This window comes from Peromyscus eremicus, chromosome 9 (assembly GCF_949786415.1).
Source record: "Peromyscus eremicus chromosome 9, PerEre_H2_v1, whole genome shotgun sequence".
NCBI lineage: Eukaryota > Metazoa > Chordata > Mammalia > Rodentia > Cricetidae > Peromyscus > Peromyscus eremicus.
In genome coordinates, this window is record NC_081425.1 from 58311154 (window position 1) to 58327395 (window position 16242).

At 43.6% G+C, this 16242-nt stretch overlaps 1 protein-coding gene across 1 annotated transcript in view; it reads right to left on the reverse strand.

The window, feature by feature from the left end:
* LOC131918952 (XK-related protein 6-like) overlaps positions 1-10732 on the reverse strand; it is a 62514-nt gene extending 51782 nt beyond the window's left edge. Inside the window, exon 1 of the mRNA XM_059273066.1 lies at positions 9978-10732. Within this exon, the coding sequence (XP_059129049.1) occupies positions 9978-10732 (755 nt within the window). The remainder of the gene's footprint in view (positions 1-9977) is intronic.
* Between the last annotated feature and the right edge of the window lie 5510 nt (positions 10733-16242).

Consider the following 16242-nt stretch of genomic DNA (forward strand, 5'->3'; position numbering starts at 1 on the left):
TAGTTGCTTTTTAATTGTCTTGGAGGTTACACCGATCTACAGGGCAGACACCTTGACCTAAGCGTTCTTCCAATTACAGATGTCCCTTCAAGTCTCCAGTAAGTTCATCAGGTCTTCTCACGATCCTATTCCACAAACGCCAATCAAGCAGAGGAGAAAGGAAAACGGACAGCCATAGGGTACTACCACCTTCTCAAACATCTCATATCCACCTTGAGAAGAGCAGAGAGGTCTCATACATCCAAGGGGATTTAGCCTCTCCTTTCTCTAAGACAAGGAAAAAGAACACGAATTTGTTCACTATATATACACATATCAGATCTGGGTGAGTACTCAAAACCATTCTAAAATTCCGATGAACTACTATTTCAACCTGGAAGTAATGCATGTTTCCTCAGCCTCATGCCTTGATGAGATCTAGTTGTAACAATTTTCTCATTTAGTGATCAATGGGGGAGGGCCCAGCCCATGGTGGTGCCATATCCGGGCTGTCAGTCTTCACCTACCAGACCAATGAGCCTTCAGCACATTCTTCCAAACCCTTCCAAAACACATCATCTTTCTGTGTGCCAGCAGCAGCCATGTGGATGCAAGGTCCTTCTTATGAACCATCTTTCTTTTATAGCACAGTGTATAAAACTAGACAAGAATACAAGCCTGCAGCTCCTCTCCCACCTTAATTTGCATTTAAAGCATAAAAATGGGTATCAACCTCTGACCCCTAGGTATGAGATGCTCTGCTCTGCAACTGCGCACTCCCCCATGAATGTCACATGAAGACCTTGTAAAATGTTTTTTACAAGGATCCCAATTCCTGTAATAAATGTTTCCAACCTGGCATATTGCCACAATCTGCCAAAAGTTCTGGTATGTATTTGTTACTCTCATTATATAATTTGCAGTTGACCCTCTCATCTGAGAAGATCTTATTACCCACACAGGTCACAAATTGACTTCTTAAAAGAAACAAGAATTTTCATCTAGAGCTCTGCATGGGCTCATTGGTGGTATATTACATAAAGGAACCTTAATTATTAAATAGCTGCTAAATAAATATATAGTTAGTATTTTCATGTGTCAGTGACCCAGTTTTAAAGGCCATTTAAGAATCAGAGAAAATGTAACCCATTATTAGTAGAGAAGTAGCAGAGGGGGTGCTTTAAACAGCAGTTAAAAACTTCCTTTCTGGAATGGTGGGTGCCTATTGCTAAAATATCTTTTGGACTTGACTAAGAACTTTTAGAACATACTGACCTGTCTCAACAGTACATTAGGTTTAGTTTCACACTGAAACTACGCTCAGGTAAGTAACAACTTTGTAAGGAATTTTCAGATAATTTTAATCCATCCCCAGGAATTATTAACACAAAAATTAAATAGTATCCAGTATATCTTAGTACATAAAAAGTTCCAAATTTAAGTAAAATTTTGCAAGGTTTTCTAGGTAAATTATTTGATGATCTGTAAAATTAGCAGATAGAAATAAAGTCACTGTGGAGAGCCTGGGTTCAATGAAAGTCCCACGGAAGGAGAATTTCTTTAAAGGGACATTAGCTGTAATTAAAACTAAAAACTCAGCCTTTTCTAAACCAGATAAACTTCAAGCTTTAAAACTTGAAACACTGACTAGTCTAGGTATGGGGCCACAATACCTTGTGAAAGACATTTTTACAATAAAATATCAACAGGGCCTGGGAAGACAGCCTAGTCAGCCAAGTACCCAGCAAGCGTGAGGACCTGAGCTGGATTTCCAGAGCCCCCAGGAAAAAAAAGCCAAGTGTAGTGATGCACTCTTGTAACCCAGCACCGGGGAACAGAGACAGGTGGGTGGCTGTCTGGAGCTCACTGGCAGCCTGCGTGGTGAGTTCCAGGCACTCATACATTCATTCATACATACATACATACATACATACATACATACATACATGCATACATGTCAAGGTGAGGAGTGCCTGAGGAACAGCACTCAGGGCTGTCTCTGCACATTTTAACTTAGGTGTATTTAGTTTGGCTCAGGCTTCAAATCATTAAACTTAGCTCTTAGTTTTAAAGATTAAATAAATAGTTAGCTATTTTCCAGACCCAACAGACAAGGGCAGTTATATATTTTTAAGGGGAACTGAACAATGGATGCCTGACAGGGCCCCCAAGAAACTTAAAAACAACCACAACAGGCAATCTCTTCTTATACTCTACAACCATTAGCATATATGTGTGTGGACTTTTATTAATTCTTTAGCAATTTCATATAATGTGCATTGACCATATCCATCCCTCTCTCTCATGTACACATGTATTTGCCACTGTAATCTGAAGAGTAGATGGTTTATGTAGTTATTTCTTTCTTGGTCTCATTCCACCAAAATGCAAATTCCTTTTGGCATGGAGTGCTAGCCATTCTTGACCTAGGTAGGCATGGCCACTGGGCTCATCTCTAACCCTGTCATCTAAGTGGAAGTGGTATGTGTCATTCAAGACAGACATTGAAGAAACATGCCCACTCTCTCCTATCCATGGCTGTATGTTCTACAGGCTGAGGGAACCAAGTGCCAGAGAAATGTCAGGGCTACCCCAATCAAGACCAACCGCATCCAGGACTACAGCAACAGCCCACAAATTCCTATTGTGTTATGCAGCTGAGGTTGTGTGTTAGTTTCCACAGTGCAGAAACTAACAGTGATTATCGTACAGGCAGATCTGCTGCTTCCCACTTAAGTAACTTCTTGATTTGGAAGGTCTACTCATCCTTCAAAAAAAAAAAGTAAAGAGGAAAAAAAAACTATGAAAACAGATTGTTTATATTGCAGAAAGCAGTCTGTTTATTCTACCCATCAGTCTTTTCCCTGACAACTGGCTACTGTTGCTCTTTTTGTTTACTGTGTGCTCAGATGAATTTTAATATAAATCCTCGCTATAACCACATAACAAATGAAGCAAATTCCCAAATCACTCAGGCTCCAGGCACGCTATTCAACAGGATCACTTCTCATCTAGTGTTGAGGTCACAGCAGTAGACACTTAAAAGGGGGTTAAAACAGCCCCTCTTTGCTTCTTTACTATACACAAGGACCAACTAAGCATGAAAAGAGTAATCATTTTCACTTGACCTTGGAACACTGTACCATCTCACCCAAGCTAGACTTCCAGTATAGCAGAACCTTGACACTTCAATGGCTGCATCTTGACATCTCTCAATTCAAACAGATGTCACATGTCTGTACCACAGGCTCCTCCGTGTGTGACTGCCAAGTGGGAACAGTAGCACGTGGGGAAGTGGTATTAGCCTGAAGCCCATCTTCTTAGCATTTTCTGCAGCTAGCTCTCAATGTTCTCACAAATAATGAGAAAGATGGCAAAGAGGAAGACTGCTTTCCAAAAGAATGCTGAGAATCTTACCTTCCTCTGGGGCCAGCAGGATGGCACAGCAGATAAAGGCACTGACTCCCACAATTTGTCCTCTGACCTCCACGAATATGTGTGCGCACACAATACTGCTTTCATCTTTTTAAAGGATTCTACATATGAGACTCAAGGAAGACTCAGAATCACCCAGGCTTTCGGCCCAATGAAATGTCTATGGCAAGTGGGCCTTGCTATGATCTGTATCTGAACTTCGTGACTTTTATTACTGGTCTGCTTAAAAAGTTACAGTTTTAGGTAATTTGTCATTGTTCTTTTCCCCATAGCCCTGATATTTGTAGTCTGTGGTTTTCCAGAATGAAAATCATCATAGTGTTCAAATAACGACCCCTGACTTATTTCAAAACTCCAAAGAAACTTCTGAGTCAACGGAGTATTTCACTGCATTTGAGTGTCAAATGTCTCCACAGCAACATTCAGAATTTTAAGCACACTATAGGGCCACAGCAATTACTTGATTATTACATAATCTACATTTTCATCAACCCCATTCCAGATTTTTAAAAACCTATCCAGCTACTGTTTAAATACCTAAGTTCTATTAAAATCATCTACAGAGCTGGAGAGATGGTTCAATGCTAAAGAGCACTGACTGCTCTTGCTGAAGACCTGAGGTTCAGTTCCCAGCACCACACGGTGAATTACAACCATCCATAACTCCTGTTCCCAGGGACCTGGCACCCTCTTCTGGCCTCTGCAGAAGCACACAGTACACATACATACATACAGGGAAAACATTCATACACAAGAAATATAAATTAATAAATCTCCGTAAAAAGTGCTAAAACTATCCATAGAGTCCCTTTCATAAGTCTTACCTCAATAAGCCTAATCTGCCTAGAGCTTAAGTTTACAAAAGAGCCCTAAGTGACCTAGAATGTTTTCCTTTCTCCTTGAGAACTATTCTTGTAAACACTGTGTGAATTCAAGATGATGCAACTGAGTTCTCATCCCCTCTAGAACAGCTGGGGAACTTGCTAGAAACCTAGATTTTCAGGATACTCAGAGTCTTTCTTTTCTTTGACAATTTACTTAATTTTTTTTCTTTCCTTCTTTTTTCTTTTTGCCAAGCATAGTGGCACATGCCTTTACTCAATCACTCAGAAAGCAGAGAGAGACAGCTTTCCATTGAGTCTGAGACCAGCCTGATCTACATAGTGAGCTGCAAGCTAGCCAAGGTTCATACTAAGACTTGTCTCAAAAAAAAAAAAAAATTCACTTTATATGCATAGGTGTTTTGTTTGCATGTATGTTGGGAGCCACCTGACATGGGTTCTAGAAACTGAACTCAGGTCCTTGGAAAAGCAGCAAATGCTCTTAAGAGTTGAGCCATCTCTCTAGTCCCTAATATTTAAGATTCCTGGGGCCATCCCAACCCCAGAACTCATAGACCAAAATCTCTTGTGATGGATCCGAGTATCTGACTTTGGAGTAAGCTGTGAGCCTGATGCACAGCTCAGGCTGGCAAGTGAGCACTTTGTAATCCTGTGGCATTTCCAACAGATTAATGGAGAACAATAAATAGAGAAAGCTTGTAGATGGAACTCCAGGTATGAATGGTAGCCCAGAGGGAGTCAACCCTGACATAAGCCTCTTGCCGTTGTGGATTTATAGGGCTGGAAGCCATCTACCCTGAGAAGAGAGTTGTATAGATTACTGAAAATGTTCTCAAGACAAGAACCTCAGCTCTGTGTCAGCTGTGATGGCATCATCAGCTACAAGACTGGAAACTTTGCCCCAATGCCAATGGGATCTAATGCGTTAGACTAAAAGAGCCAAGTGTCAGAGAACCCAGCTCATCTACCAAGTGGTCCCAGAGCATCAGGGGTACCATAAGTCCAATTCTGACTAGTCAGAAGAGCAAACTCTCAGAGGGAAGCAAAGTCACTGAGGATGCCACACCAGCTGACATGGCCTTCACACAGGGAAAGGAACGCCATGGGGGAGAAAAGTTGAGATGTTGCCAAAACTTCCCTCCACTAGTAACCAGTGGCAAAAGTTACATAACCCCTCTGACCCCACTCCATCTGTAAAATGGGTGCAAAATTTAAATTACATGATACATGTATAAAACAGAACTTGATGTATTTCCCACAGTCCTTAGGAATTTCCCAATTTCTCTTGCCCTCTCATTACCATTCCATAGTCTCATGAGTTACTTCTAGTAAGTGTTCACTCCAGCTGATAGCAAGTATCCCACACCCATCCCTTCCAACCCTACCCAGGAACTGGGGCAGTGCAAGGCACGCTTTAGCTCCCTTTACTTGTCCCTCCAAAATGAGCATGAAGCCTAAACTCTTTTTTATGGCAACACTCACTGGGCACCCTCCAAAGGTAGAGCCAAATGCAAAGGCCAAAATGCTATGGTAAGACCAGCATGGCCACAGACATGCAAACTCAGTCACACAATTCCGAGTGCCAGAGCCTCCAAGAAAATGGGCTCACTTTCTAATAATGGCTCACTGTACTCAAGTGAAGTCTGGAGTGACTCGTCGTTATGACTGACTCACACACCCATTACCCCTGGGAAAAGCACCTGAAGAATAGTGCCCTCAAAGCTACACAGTAAGCTACATTTTCACCAATTAGTGCCAGGAAAGCTTGCACTAAATAGACCTCAATCACACTCGAATGCTCCTCAGAGGCAGGATCACCATACCAAATCACTACAAACACAGCTTTTGCTGGTTAGTTTTATGTTAACTTGACATAAGCTATAGTCATGTGAGAGAAGGGAACCTCGAATGAGAAAATGCCTCCATAACATAAGGCTGCAGGCAAGCCTGTAGGGCATTTTCTTAATTAGTGATGTGGGAAGGCCCAGATGGTTGTGGGTGGTGCCATCCCTGTGCTGTGGTCCTGGATGCTATAAGAAAAGCAGGCTGAGTAAGCCGGTAAGCAGCACTCTCCATGGCTTCTTCATCACCTCCTGCCTCCAGGTTCCCATCCAGTGTGAGTTCCTGCCTTGGCTTCCCTCAAGAGACTGTCACTCAGGGTATGTGAGCCTTTCCTCCCCAGTTTACTTTTGGTCATGATGCTTCATCACAGCAATAGTAACCCTAACTAAGACATAGCTACTCTTCCTTGCTCCAAGTTGGGCTCAGCATGACAGAGATGTCAAGCACGTGCCATCTTGACAGGAAAGACAAGGAGAGCGCTCCACTACATCACGGGAAGCATGTTCTTAAACAGGCGCCACATTCTCTCCAAGCAGACTCCTGAAATTTTACATTTTAAAACATGCGAAAAAAGGCAGAGAAACAAGTATTCAATGTTTAATGGGATTAGTTTTGACAATGTACAACTTCACTGATATCTTTTCTTAGAAATATGGCCCACATCAAATGATGGATTTCCTAACCTTAACCTGGATGCCATGTAACCACATGAAATAGCAATTTGGGTCACAAATAGGATAAAGGAAACCAACAGAACCCCAAAGACCTGCAGTAAAGAACTGAGTCAATGTGTGCTTATACATGTTGACAAGCAACTACTTGCCAAGAGGTAGAAAGAAGAAAAGAGTGAAAACCTTTCTCACAGGCTCTTCCGTGTGAATGATTTCAATGCAAACAACATGCCTAGCAGGTATTAATGAGCAGACTTTGTTCTCAGAGCATTTCCAGCAAAGTCCGTCCAAAAATAAAAAATGAAAATCCTTCCTCAGTAAATACTGCTTTTGAAATGCAGCAACAGAGATGAAACAGCTTTGCTGAATTATCCCGTCTTCCAATATTGTAACTCTCTGAGTTATGTAAAGATTAAAATCCAGTCTGAAAGTTTGACGTACTAAACACACAGGCATCCTCCATAATTTCTTCCCAGTGAAGACTGAAAAGTTAATTGAAGATGGGGGCCAAATACATCTCCCCATTTCAATTCTAAAAGCTTAATCTAAACTTCTCAGTTTGTCCCCAAATCTAGACTTCAACTTTGCACAAACACAATTAAGTTTGGCTAAATGAGTCATTGGGGGGTAGGGAGGTGGGGGGGATCCTGACAAAAAATACTGACACTTAACTCTCACTTCATTGGTCCCAAAGGCTTATTTCCAACTGATGGAATGGGTCACATTAGAATTAATTCTCTCAGAAAATTGAACGTGACACAAACATCCTCATTGTCCACATTCACACAGGAGACTAGAAGACAGCAATTTCAGTCTGTTCAAACAGAAGCTAGTTGTTAAATACATGCTGTAAAATCCCTACTAAGAGAGTTCAAGATCACTCTCATACCCACTTTTTGACCCTCTCCCCTCACTGTTCATACCAGCCTCCAAATTATATCTGAACAATTATATCCCCAATACTGATTCAGCATGAATTACTTAGGGAAGGGGTTAAAATTTTAAATTTAAGATTTATTTTGAACGTGTTATTTGACCAGCTATGCTCATAACTAAAAATTTTACTCTCCTGTTCCTAACTTTTTATCAGCAGGAAACAAATTACCTGCAGACAAAGACAACTAGAGTAATGGTCACCAGGCTGAACCAGGAAAATCAAGACCCAGGCTCACTTTTTCATAAATCTGCACATCAACTATGTAGGACAATGTGTTAATTCAATCTCATGCTTTCTCAGATGTTCTGATGAGTCAGAATAGAGAGCTGAAGAAAACATTCAAAACACAAACTTTCTTCCATCTAACCCAAGTTATCAGCTGAGGTGCTGAGGCCTAAAATCTACTTCGCATAGAAGATAGTCTAGACCAGTCTCCTCAGGAAATGTACCAAAAGGATTCATCCCTGTGTAGGCTTTACTAGAAAAATGGTTCCCCTTGTAAATGCTGTCACTGACAAAGTCATTGGTTCCAGAACACACTGAAGCTGATTTAAGTCGGAGGGCACAGGGTGACTAAGGTTTCAACGGTTTCTTGATGTTGCCAGTCAGGCAGTGAGGCAGACAGTGAGGTAAACAGTGAATGTAATCAGTCAGGCAGTCAGTGAAGTAAACAGTGAGGTAGATGAAAGGCAGTCAGTAGACAGTGAGATAATCAGTAGACATTCAAGAGATGGTCAGTGAGAACAGCCATGGTAATCAGTGAGGTAGAGAGCCAGCTAGTCAGCAGACAGTGAACGTAATCAGTTTGGTAAGGCAGTCTAGTGAGGTACTCAATAAGCAGACAGACTCTGAGACAGCAGACAGTGAGACAGTGAGGTAAACAACTCGGTAGTCAGTTAGGTAAGCAGTGAAGGTAATCAGTGAGGTAAACAATGAGGTAGACAGAGAGGGTGGTGAGATTATGATGCAACCAGTGAAGCAATCAGTTAGTGAAGTAGTCAGACAGACAGTGAAGAAATCGAGCTGGTGAGCTGGTGAGGAAGACAGGCAGGGGAAAGGTAGAGAGTAGACAAGGAGGGTAGCTAGTGATGTGCCCTGTCAGTGGAGTAGACAAGGAGGGTAGCCAGTGGGGGAGCCAGTGAGGTAGCCTGTCAGTGAGGTAGTCAATGAGAGTTAAAGCCAGTGGGATAATCAGTGAGGCAGACCATAAAGGTAGTCAACGAGACAGTGATATAAACAGTGAGGTAGTCAGGCGGTGGGGTAGTCAATGAGGGTAGACAGTGAGGTAGACAATGAAGGCAGTCAGCGAGGTAAAGAGTTAAGGGAGTCAGTGAGGCAGAGATGTAAACAGTGAAGCAATCAGTCAGTGACATGGACAGTAGGTAGACAGTTAACGAGGCAGTCAGTGGGGTAGCCAGTCAGGTACTCTATGCGGTTAGGCAGGGAGGTAGACAGTTAAGGTTCCTTGGCAAGTGGTTTTGAGGGATCCACCTGACGCACTAGGACTTTACAGAAGTGGGGAAGGGCTTTGAGGCCAAGCTCGCATCTTGGATGTAAACAGAAATCACACATAGGCCTGGCCATTAAAAACAGAATAGGTGCCCAAGTGGCTCAGTGATTTTCCAGAGGTGAGAGTTAACATCAAACGCTTACTGCCATTAGATACCATCTCATTTCCCCCCCCCCCCCCCGTCACTGGAAAAGGGCACATCTATTTCAGAAAAAAAAAAAAAGTCATTTTTCCTTCAAGGAGGGCAGAGGTGTGGAGCCGTTCGCAGGGGCTGGGGTTGCAGGAGGAGGAGGGGCGTGAAAGGAAGGAGTGCTTTAAGGAGAGGCCCCACACCGGCCACTGCAGAGAGAAACGGGAGGTGGGGGAGAAAAGAAATGTCTCTCGGGGAAGGAGGGGGGGCGGCAGGGCCGAGTGCAACCGGCTGGAGGAAGCCAGGTCGACCCCCTCCAGGATGCGAGCCGGGGTGCAGAGAGCGAGCGCCGGTTACCTTGGGACACCCGGGGGGGCAAAGGGGCAATCAGGATGGAGGTCTGCAGAGAAGAGGGAGGGCAGAGGCAGGGTCTCCTCCAAGTACGACCCAGGCAAGGAGATGGGCAAATAGAGGGATCTGGGGCCTCCCCGGGGCCAAAAGGCGTGGCCAGGCATCCTATTGACCGTCGCGAGACGCTAGGACAGCGCGCGGCTACCCTGCTCAACCCAGCCCGTCCAAGGGGCCCGCGCGCGGCCGCAGCCCCCCGCCCCCCACCCCGCAGTGCTCTTACCTCCACACCTGCCCCATCTGCAGCAGGTGGATGACCGACTGCCAGATCCACACGGAGAGGCGGCACAGACGCTGCGCCCCCGGGGTGGCCGAGCCCCCCGCACCCGGGCCGCCGCGGGCCGCGCCGTGGCCGTAGCCGGCCCCCATCATTGGGGGTCCCCGGCTGCTGAGCCCCTCCACGGCGCCCAGCCCGCCGCCCGTGTAGTCCTGCACGAACCAGCGGAAGCTCAGGCTCTGCACCAGCAGCGACGGCACCAGCACGAAGAACAGGGTCAGCCCGAAGCAGCCGTAGTCCCCCTTGCGGTAGTAGTCGAGGGCCAGCCACAGGTCGGTACCCACGTCCCCGAAGAACACCAGCAGCGCTAGCACGATCCACAGGCAGTCGAGCCACGGCCGCTCCACCTGCGGCGACGCGGGCTGCGGTCGGCCGGCCGAGGGCGTCGGGGGGTGGCGGCCGGCGGCCCCGGGCGGCTGCAGAGGCTGGTCCCCCCCGTCGGCGGCGGCGGCGCTGCGGCGCGGCTTCTTGCCCAGCAGCGAGCGCAGGCAGGCGGAGCGGCAGCCCCAGTAGCACGAGGAGGTGTTGCAGCAGTGGCAGATGTGCAGCGAGCTGCTCTCGCCGGGCTCGCTGCCGTCGCCGCCGCCGCAGCCGCCTCCCCCGGGCTCCCCGTCCTCCTCGCCGCTGCCCACCGCCTCGTCCAGGTTGTGCAGCTGGGCGAAGCCCACCCCCACGCCACCGCCATCGGATTTCGCCGCCATCTTGACTCTCTTCCCAGCTCCGGAGGTTGGGGGGGGAGGGACGGGTGGGGGGAGAAGGCAGGGACCGGGGAGGGGGGGAACGAATGGAGAGGAAGGGGGGCGGGGAGGAAGCGGGGGAGCAGACGAACGGGGGGGAGTGGGCCAGGGAACCCCCTCCGCTTCCGGGCGGGTGGCGTCACTTCCGGGCGAGCCCCCCAATCGCACGGCGCCCGCAGCCTCCTGGCCCTACCCTGCCGGCCAAGATGGCCGCCCTCCTGTGCCTCAGCTGCTGGGCGGGGGACCGGGGGGTTCTCCCCGCCAGGGCTCCCCTTCCCCTCTTCCGTTGACCCCGAAACCCATCAGGTTGACCCCTCGGCGTTTCAGAATCCCGCTGGGCTCAGTGAGGCGGTCCAAAGTGTTCTCTGGAGGAGGCAGTGCCAGACGTTTTGGGGTCCCCTTCCTCTGCGTCGCAGCTCTCAGCTTTGCTCTGGGAGAAACGCCCCCTAACACCCGGCCGGCTTCTGGCGGAGGGGCGGGACCTCTGAGGGAAGGGGCGGAGCTAGTGCAAAGCAGGTGATTACTTGTCACTTCCGGGAGATAGGATGACCTCATTGTGTAGTTAGACACCCCCCCCCCCCCATCAAAATGACTGTGTCTCACCTCTTGGGCTGTTTTGGTTTTTGGTTTTTGGGTTTTTTTTCCTCTTACCTCCGTGTTATTTTCTTATCTTGAGGGGCTCTAAAAAAAAATTACATAAGTCAGCATAGACTCCACAAACTTACTGATTCACACTTTAGGCATCTCTCATCTGTATTGACCTCCTGATTTTCCTGACACTTGATAACTTTCCCATCTTCTGTAATAAAGTTTCCAACATCCCCTCAAGAAAATTCTAGGAAAAATCTAGCTAGAAATCAGCCTGGTTACCTCTCTCATGTTGTAGCAAGAATTGAATGGGCATCTTGTGACCTTGAATGTTTTCTGCACAATCAATCATTTCTACCAACCTTTTTTTTTTTTTTAGTGTAATTTTAAAACTCTGCAAAGACCTTAATTTGAAAAAACAGCTTAAGCTGTATGTATCAATTACTTGTTCAGACAATTTCAATGTGTGAAACTTGTCTTTGAGAGTTTTTGGGGAGGTGCTAAGGCTCTGTTAGTAAACATGGCTTTAAGTGAGTGAAATTTCTGTTAATGTGCTATATCATTAAAATAGGTGCACAGTATACTATGTAAGCTTGGCTAACAAACTGCACAAGCAAGGCAGCACTGAATGGATTTGAATTACAATGCTCTTTCAGTGGAAGACACAGCAAACTACTTGCTTCTTACTGATGAGTTGAAAGGAGGATTTTGAAGAGAAAAAGTGAAAAGAAAGCACTGGGGTTTTTCTCATCAACCTCTGTAGATTTTTGAACCCACTTTCCATGAAGTCTAATAATGGCAATAACTTCTTTTAGAATGCTAAGAAGACAAATAGGCAATGTGTTTATAGCATTGAGGTTCTGTAGAAAAAAATTACTTTGACAGCTTTAGTAGTTGCTTTGATGCATATGACATTTAACGCTGTAGGAGCTCCTCAAGTTTTGAGAATGACTATAAAAGATGAGACTACCCCATTGTAAAACACAAGTTTTCATGAGTATATATGCCAAAATAAACCCTATAAAGACTGAAAAAACTAATTGGAGAGGATTTTACTTACACATTAGAGAAAGTGATCCTAAAATCTACCTTTTAAAAGAAACCACATATCTGCATCTTTTATTTCTTACTATAGTTTAATCATTTTGCTTTCTTGGGTAATAAAACAGAACTAACAGGTAAAAATTATTTCTGCATATAGATGAGAGACTGCCTCTTTACTGGATTTGAAATAACACCTTAAAGGCATATGTTGAATACAGTTGCTCAAACTTGGATTCTGGTTTCATTAAATTGGTAACATGAATTAAATAATTAAAGATAATCTCTTTAAACCTCGGTTTTCACCTTTATATCATGGGAATAATAATACTTCCTTCTTTGAAAATGTGCTCAGTAACAATCTATTCAAAGCTCTCAACATGATACCACATAGGTACTAGACAATAAATAAATGGTAACTGCCTGTGTTATTGTCGCCATTACTGTTACTGTTATGTTTGCATCATGCCTACATATATCTACTTAAACTCCATGAAATAGATTTGGTGGCTGTAATAAAAGAAATCATTTTGAAATACTTCCAGGAAATGAGTGCAATTAATTTGTACTTTTAAATATATTTTCCTTATTTAAACTGTGGAGCTATGAAATAAGATACAAAAGCAGGCAGTAATAGCATATTTATGATTCTTATTTCTCCATGCCCTGAAAGAACAGAATCCACTAGTGAAATTAGCTAAGTAAATTACACTCACTAAGGCTGACAAAAGAGATGATGAATCAAAAAGTGTCACAATTGAAATTTCAAGTAGACATGTAAGATTCAGTCTTTGCAAGTGATTTCAACTTTGTAATTGCTGGCTCAACAATTTTATTATTCTGTCTTTTTTGGAAGGGTAGAATATATTCTCCAGTCCAGAGGGTTCTAAAACTATAGTCAGTTATGATGATAATAAACCTACCACAGAGACCGAAAGATCAACTCAAGGCCTCATACATGCTAAGCATATGCTTTACCATCCACTTTCACCTAGTTAATCTTTCCTGTTCTAGTCAGCCTTTTCTTGACAGCTTGGCTTTGAGATGGCCTTGTGCTAAGTGGCCACTCAGGCCTACTAAGCATCTTTGTTATAGTGCTAGTGTGCCTTTTTCCTCATCTTTTTTTTTTTAATCTTTGCTTTCTATAATTCAGTCAGTTAAGGATTTGACCCTATGTTTCTACTACTATGTAAAATGAAAAGCTAAAAAACACAGCATGTTACAATTACATATAAATTAATTCTAAATACATTTAAAGAGCTTTTATGGGTATGGTAAGGTAGTTTTACCACATGGAAGTTGTTACATAAATCCTGCTTGGAAGCCCTTGGGGTTTCCTTCTTAATTCCTTGCTATTTTCAGAAAGGCAAAGAAGAAAGTTGGTGTTGAACCCTATTTTATATTAAACACTCTCCTAGATTGTTCCTTTTAGATCTTACAGCAGTCCCAAAAGTCTCAGGAGTTCCTTCTCCATCATAATCAGCTCTGCTAAATGACTTCTCCTGAGTCACACCCTATGCCATCTACTCTACCACCATCCTGGTCCAACCCACTGGTGCCACCCCCAAAGGATGTCACATCACTCACTGTATTAGTTATAGGAAGGACCCTGTCACATTGCAGTGATAACACACATCTAGGAGACAGAACACTTGAATTCCAATATGGGGGTGAATGTCAGCAAAACCTCTCTGAAAGACTTCTGCATACAGTCCTCACATGTTTTTGAGCCTATGTAAGCTTCCTAACAGTAAGTGTACATCCCCCTTATCATTTCCATGCCTTCTATTTTACTGCCTTCTATAGAAATAGAACTTCTTTCAGAACTGCAGAGTAAAGTTATAGAACCTGGTATTTTGACATTTGATGTTAAGAATTGAAATTTAGGCTGGAGAGATGACTCCATGGTTAAGAACACTTGCTCTTGCAGAAGACCCAGGTTTGGTTGCCAGCACCCATACCAGGTAGTTCACAACCACCTGTAACTCCTGTTCTAGAAGGTCTGGTACCCTCTTCTGGCATCTGTGGGCACCTGCACCCATGTGACATAGACTCACATAGACACACACACACACACACACAGAGAGAGAGAGAGAGAGAGAGAGAGAGAGAGAGAGAGAGAGAGAGAGAGAGATATGGGCGGGGAGAGAGAGAGAAAGAACTGAAGTATTGGCTGGTGGTATAAAATGGTATAAACTCTACAGAGGAGAAGTAGACACTACTTGCCGGATTACAAATGCAATTACCCTTTGAGACAATAACCTTCCTTCTGGAAGTTTATCCTGTAGATAAATATGCACATATCAGAAAGTACAAATAGGGCTAGAGATAGGACTCATCAGTAAAGAGCACTGGATGCTCTTCTAGACAACCTGAGTTCAATTCCCAGGCCCCACATGGGGGCTCACAACTGCCTCTAACTCCATTTCCAGGGGATCTGATGGCCTCTAAGGTCATGAGGCTCACACCTGTTACACAGATGTACATGCAGACAAAACACCCATGTATATAAAATATTTTTTACATTTTTTTATTTTTAAATATTTTTCAAATAATATATTTTGATCATATGCTTTCCCTTCCCCCAAGTCCTCCCAGATCCTCCTTACTTTTCTACCCACCCAACTTCATTTTCTTTCTCTCGTTATGAAAACAAAAACAAACAATGACAAAAAAGAAACCACCAAACCATAACCAAAAATGCACACATAATTTAACCTAGTTTCAAATTCTTAGCTTCATTAACATTGTCAAATGTGTATTCTATCTCATGAAGTGGTTGGGTAGTCCCATCACATTTATACCACTGTTGCAGCAACATGTATATCACATGTATTGGATGATGAGCACAGATAAACATGTAGCCAAAACACCCATGCACATAAAATAAACTTTTAAAAAGGAAAGTATATGTATAGTCATATAACTCAGTTCTTCATGTAGCATTTTATAATCACATGAAAATATGAAGGGGGTAAAAGATCCAAATGTCAATTCAAGGGGGCAACTATTAGATACATTATGGTGTGTCTATGTGGCAGAATATGATGTGGTGATATTGAAAATGTCAATTTTTCCTTTTAGTTATGTAGAATGAGTTTTACAATGTTGTGTTATACAAAAAGAACAAAGTGCAATACACTAGAACATGCTCTGTTTTCTGTAAGAATGTAGAAGAGGTGCATTTATTATCTGTTCCTTTTGCTTATTTCTATATAAAGCAATTTTGGGAAAAGGGCCCAAAAAATAATTAAAACAATCAATTACATATAGAGTAGTGTTCTAGATGTGGCAAAATTGTGTGAACAGAAGCTGGGATATAAAAATAATAAGGCTGGAAGGTGTTTGGAGGTGGCAGGTGATGTGTGCATACCTACTGTGCCACAGAGGTGGATAATACAGCAGATGCAACCCTAAGAGGCCATTATTGATAATAACAGCATTGAAGATTCTATGAAGACATTGTTTGGCTCTAAGAACTCCTAAGTCTGACATTGATGAATTGATGGAAACCTTTCTGGAGTTTATGTGTGTTTTCATCTGTGTTACCTAAGCAAGAATAATGAGTTTCATGAGTTCATTTCCCGAAGAGTGTTACAGCTTCATCATGTATACACAACTTCTGTGAAATGGACTAATTACTCCCAACTGAAGGAAAATGAGAGGCGAGCACTAACAAATTAAATCAGAAAGGCATTTCTGAGAATCAGTGTGATACATATGTCCCCAGATTGAGCATTTGAGATTGGAGAGAGGAATTTGGCGTTTTTACAGCAGATATCAATCCCTTAATTTCCTATTTCAGCCCAACTATAGCACTTTGGACAAGTTACTTCAGCTCTCAG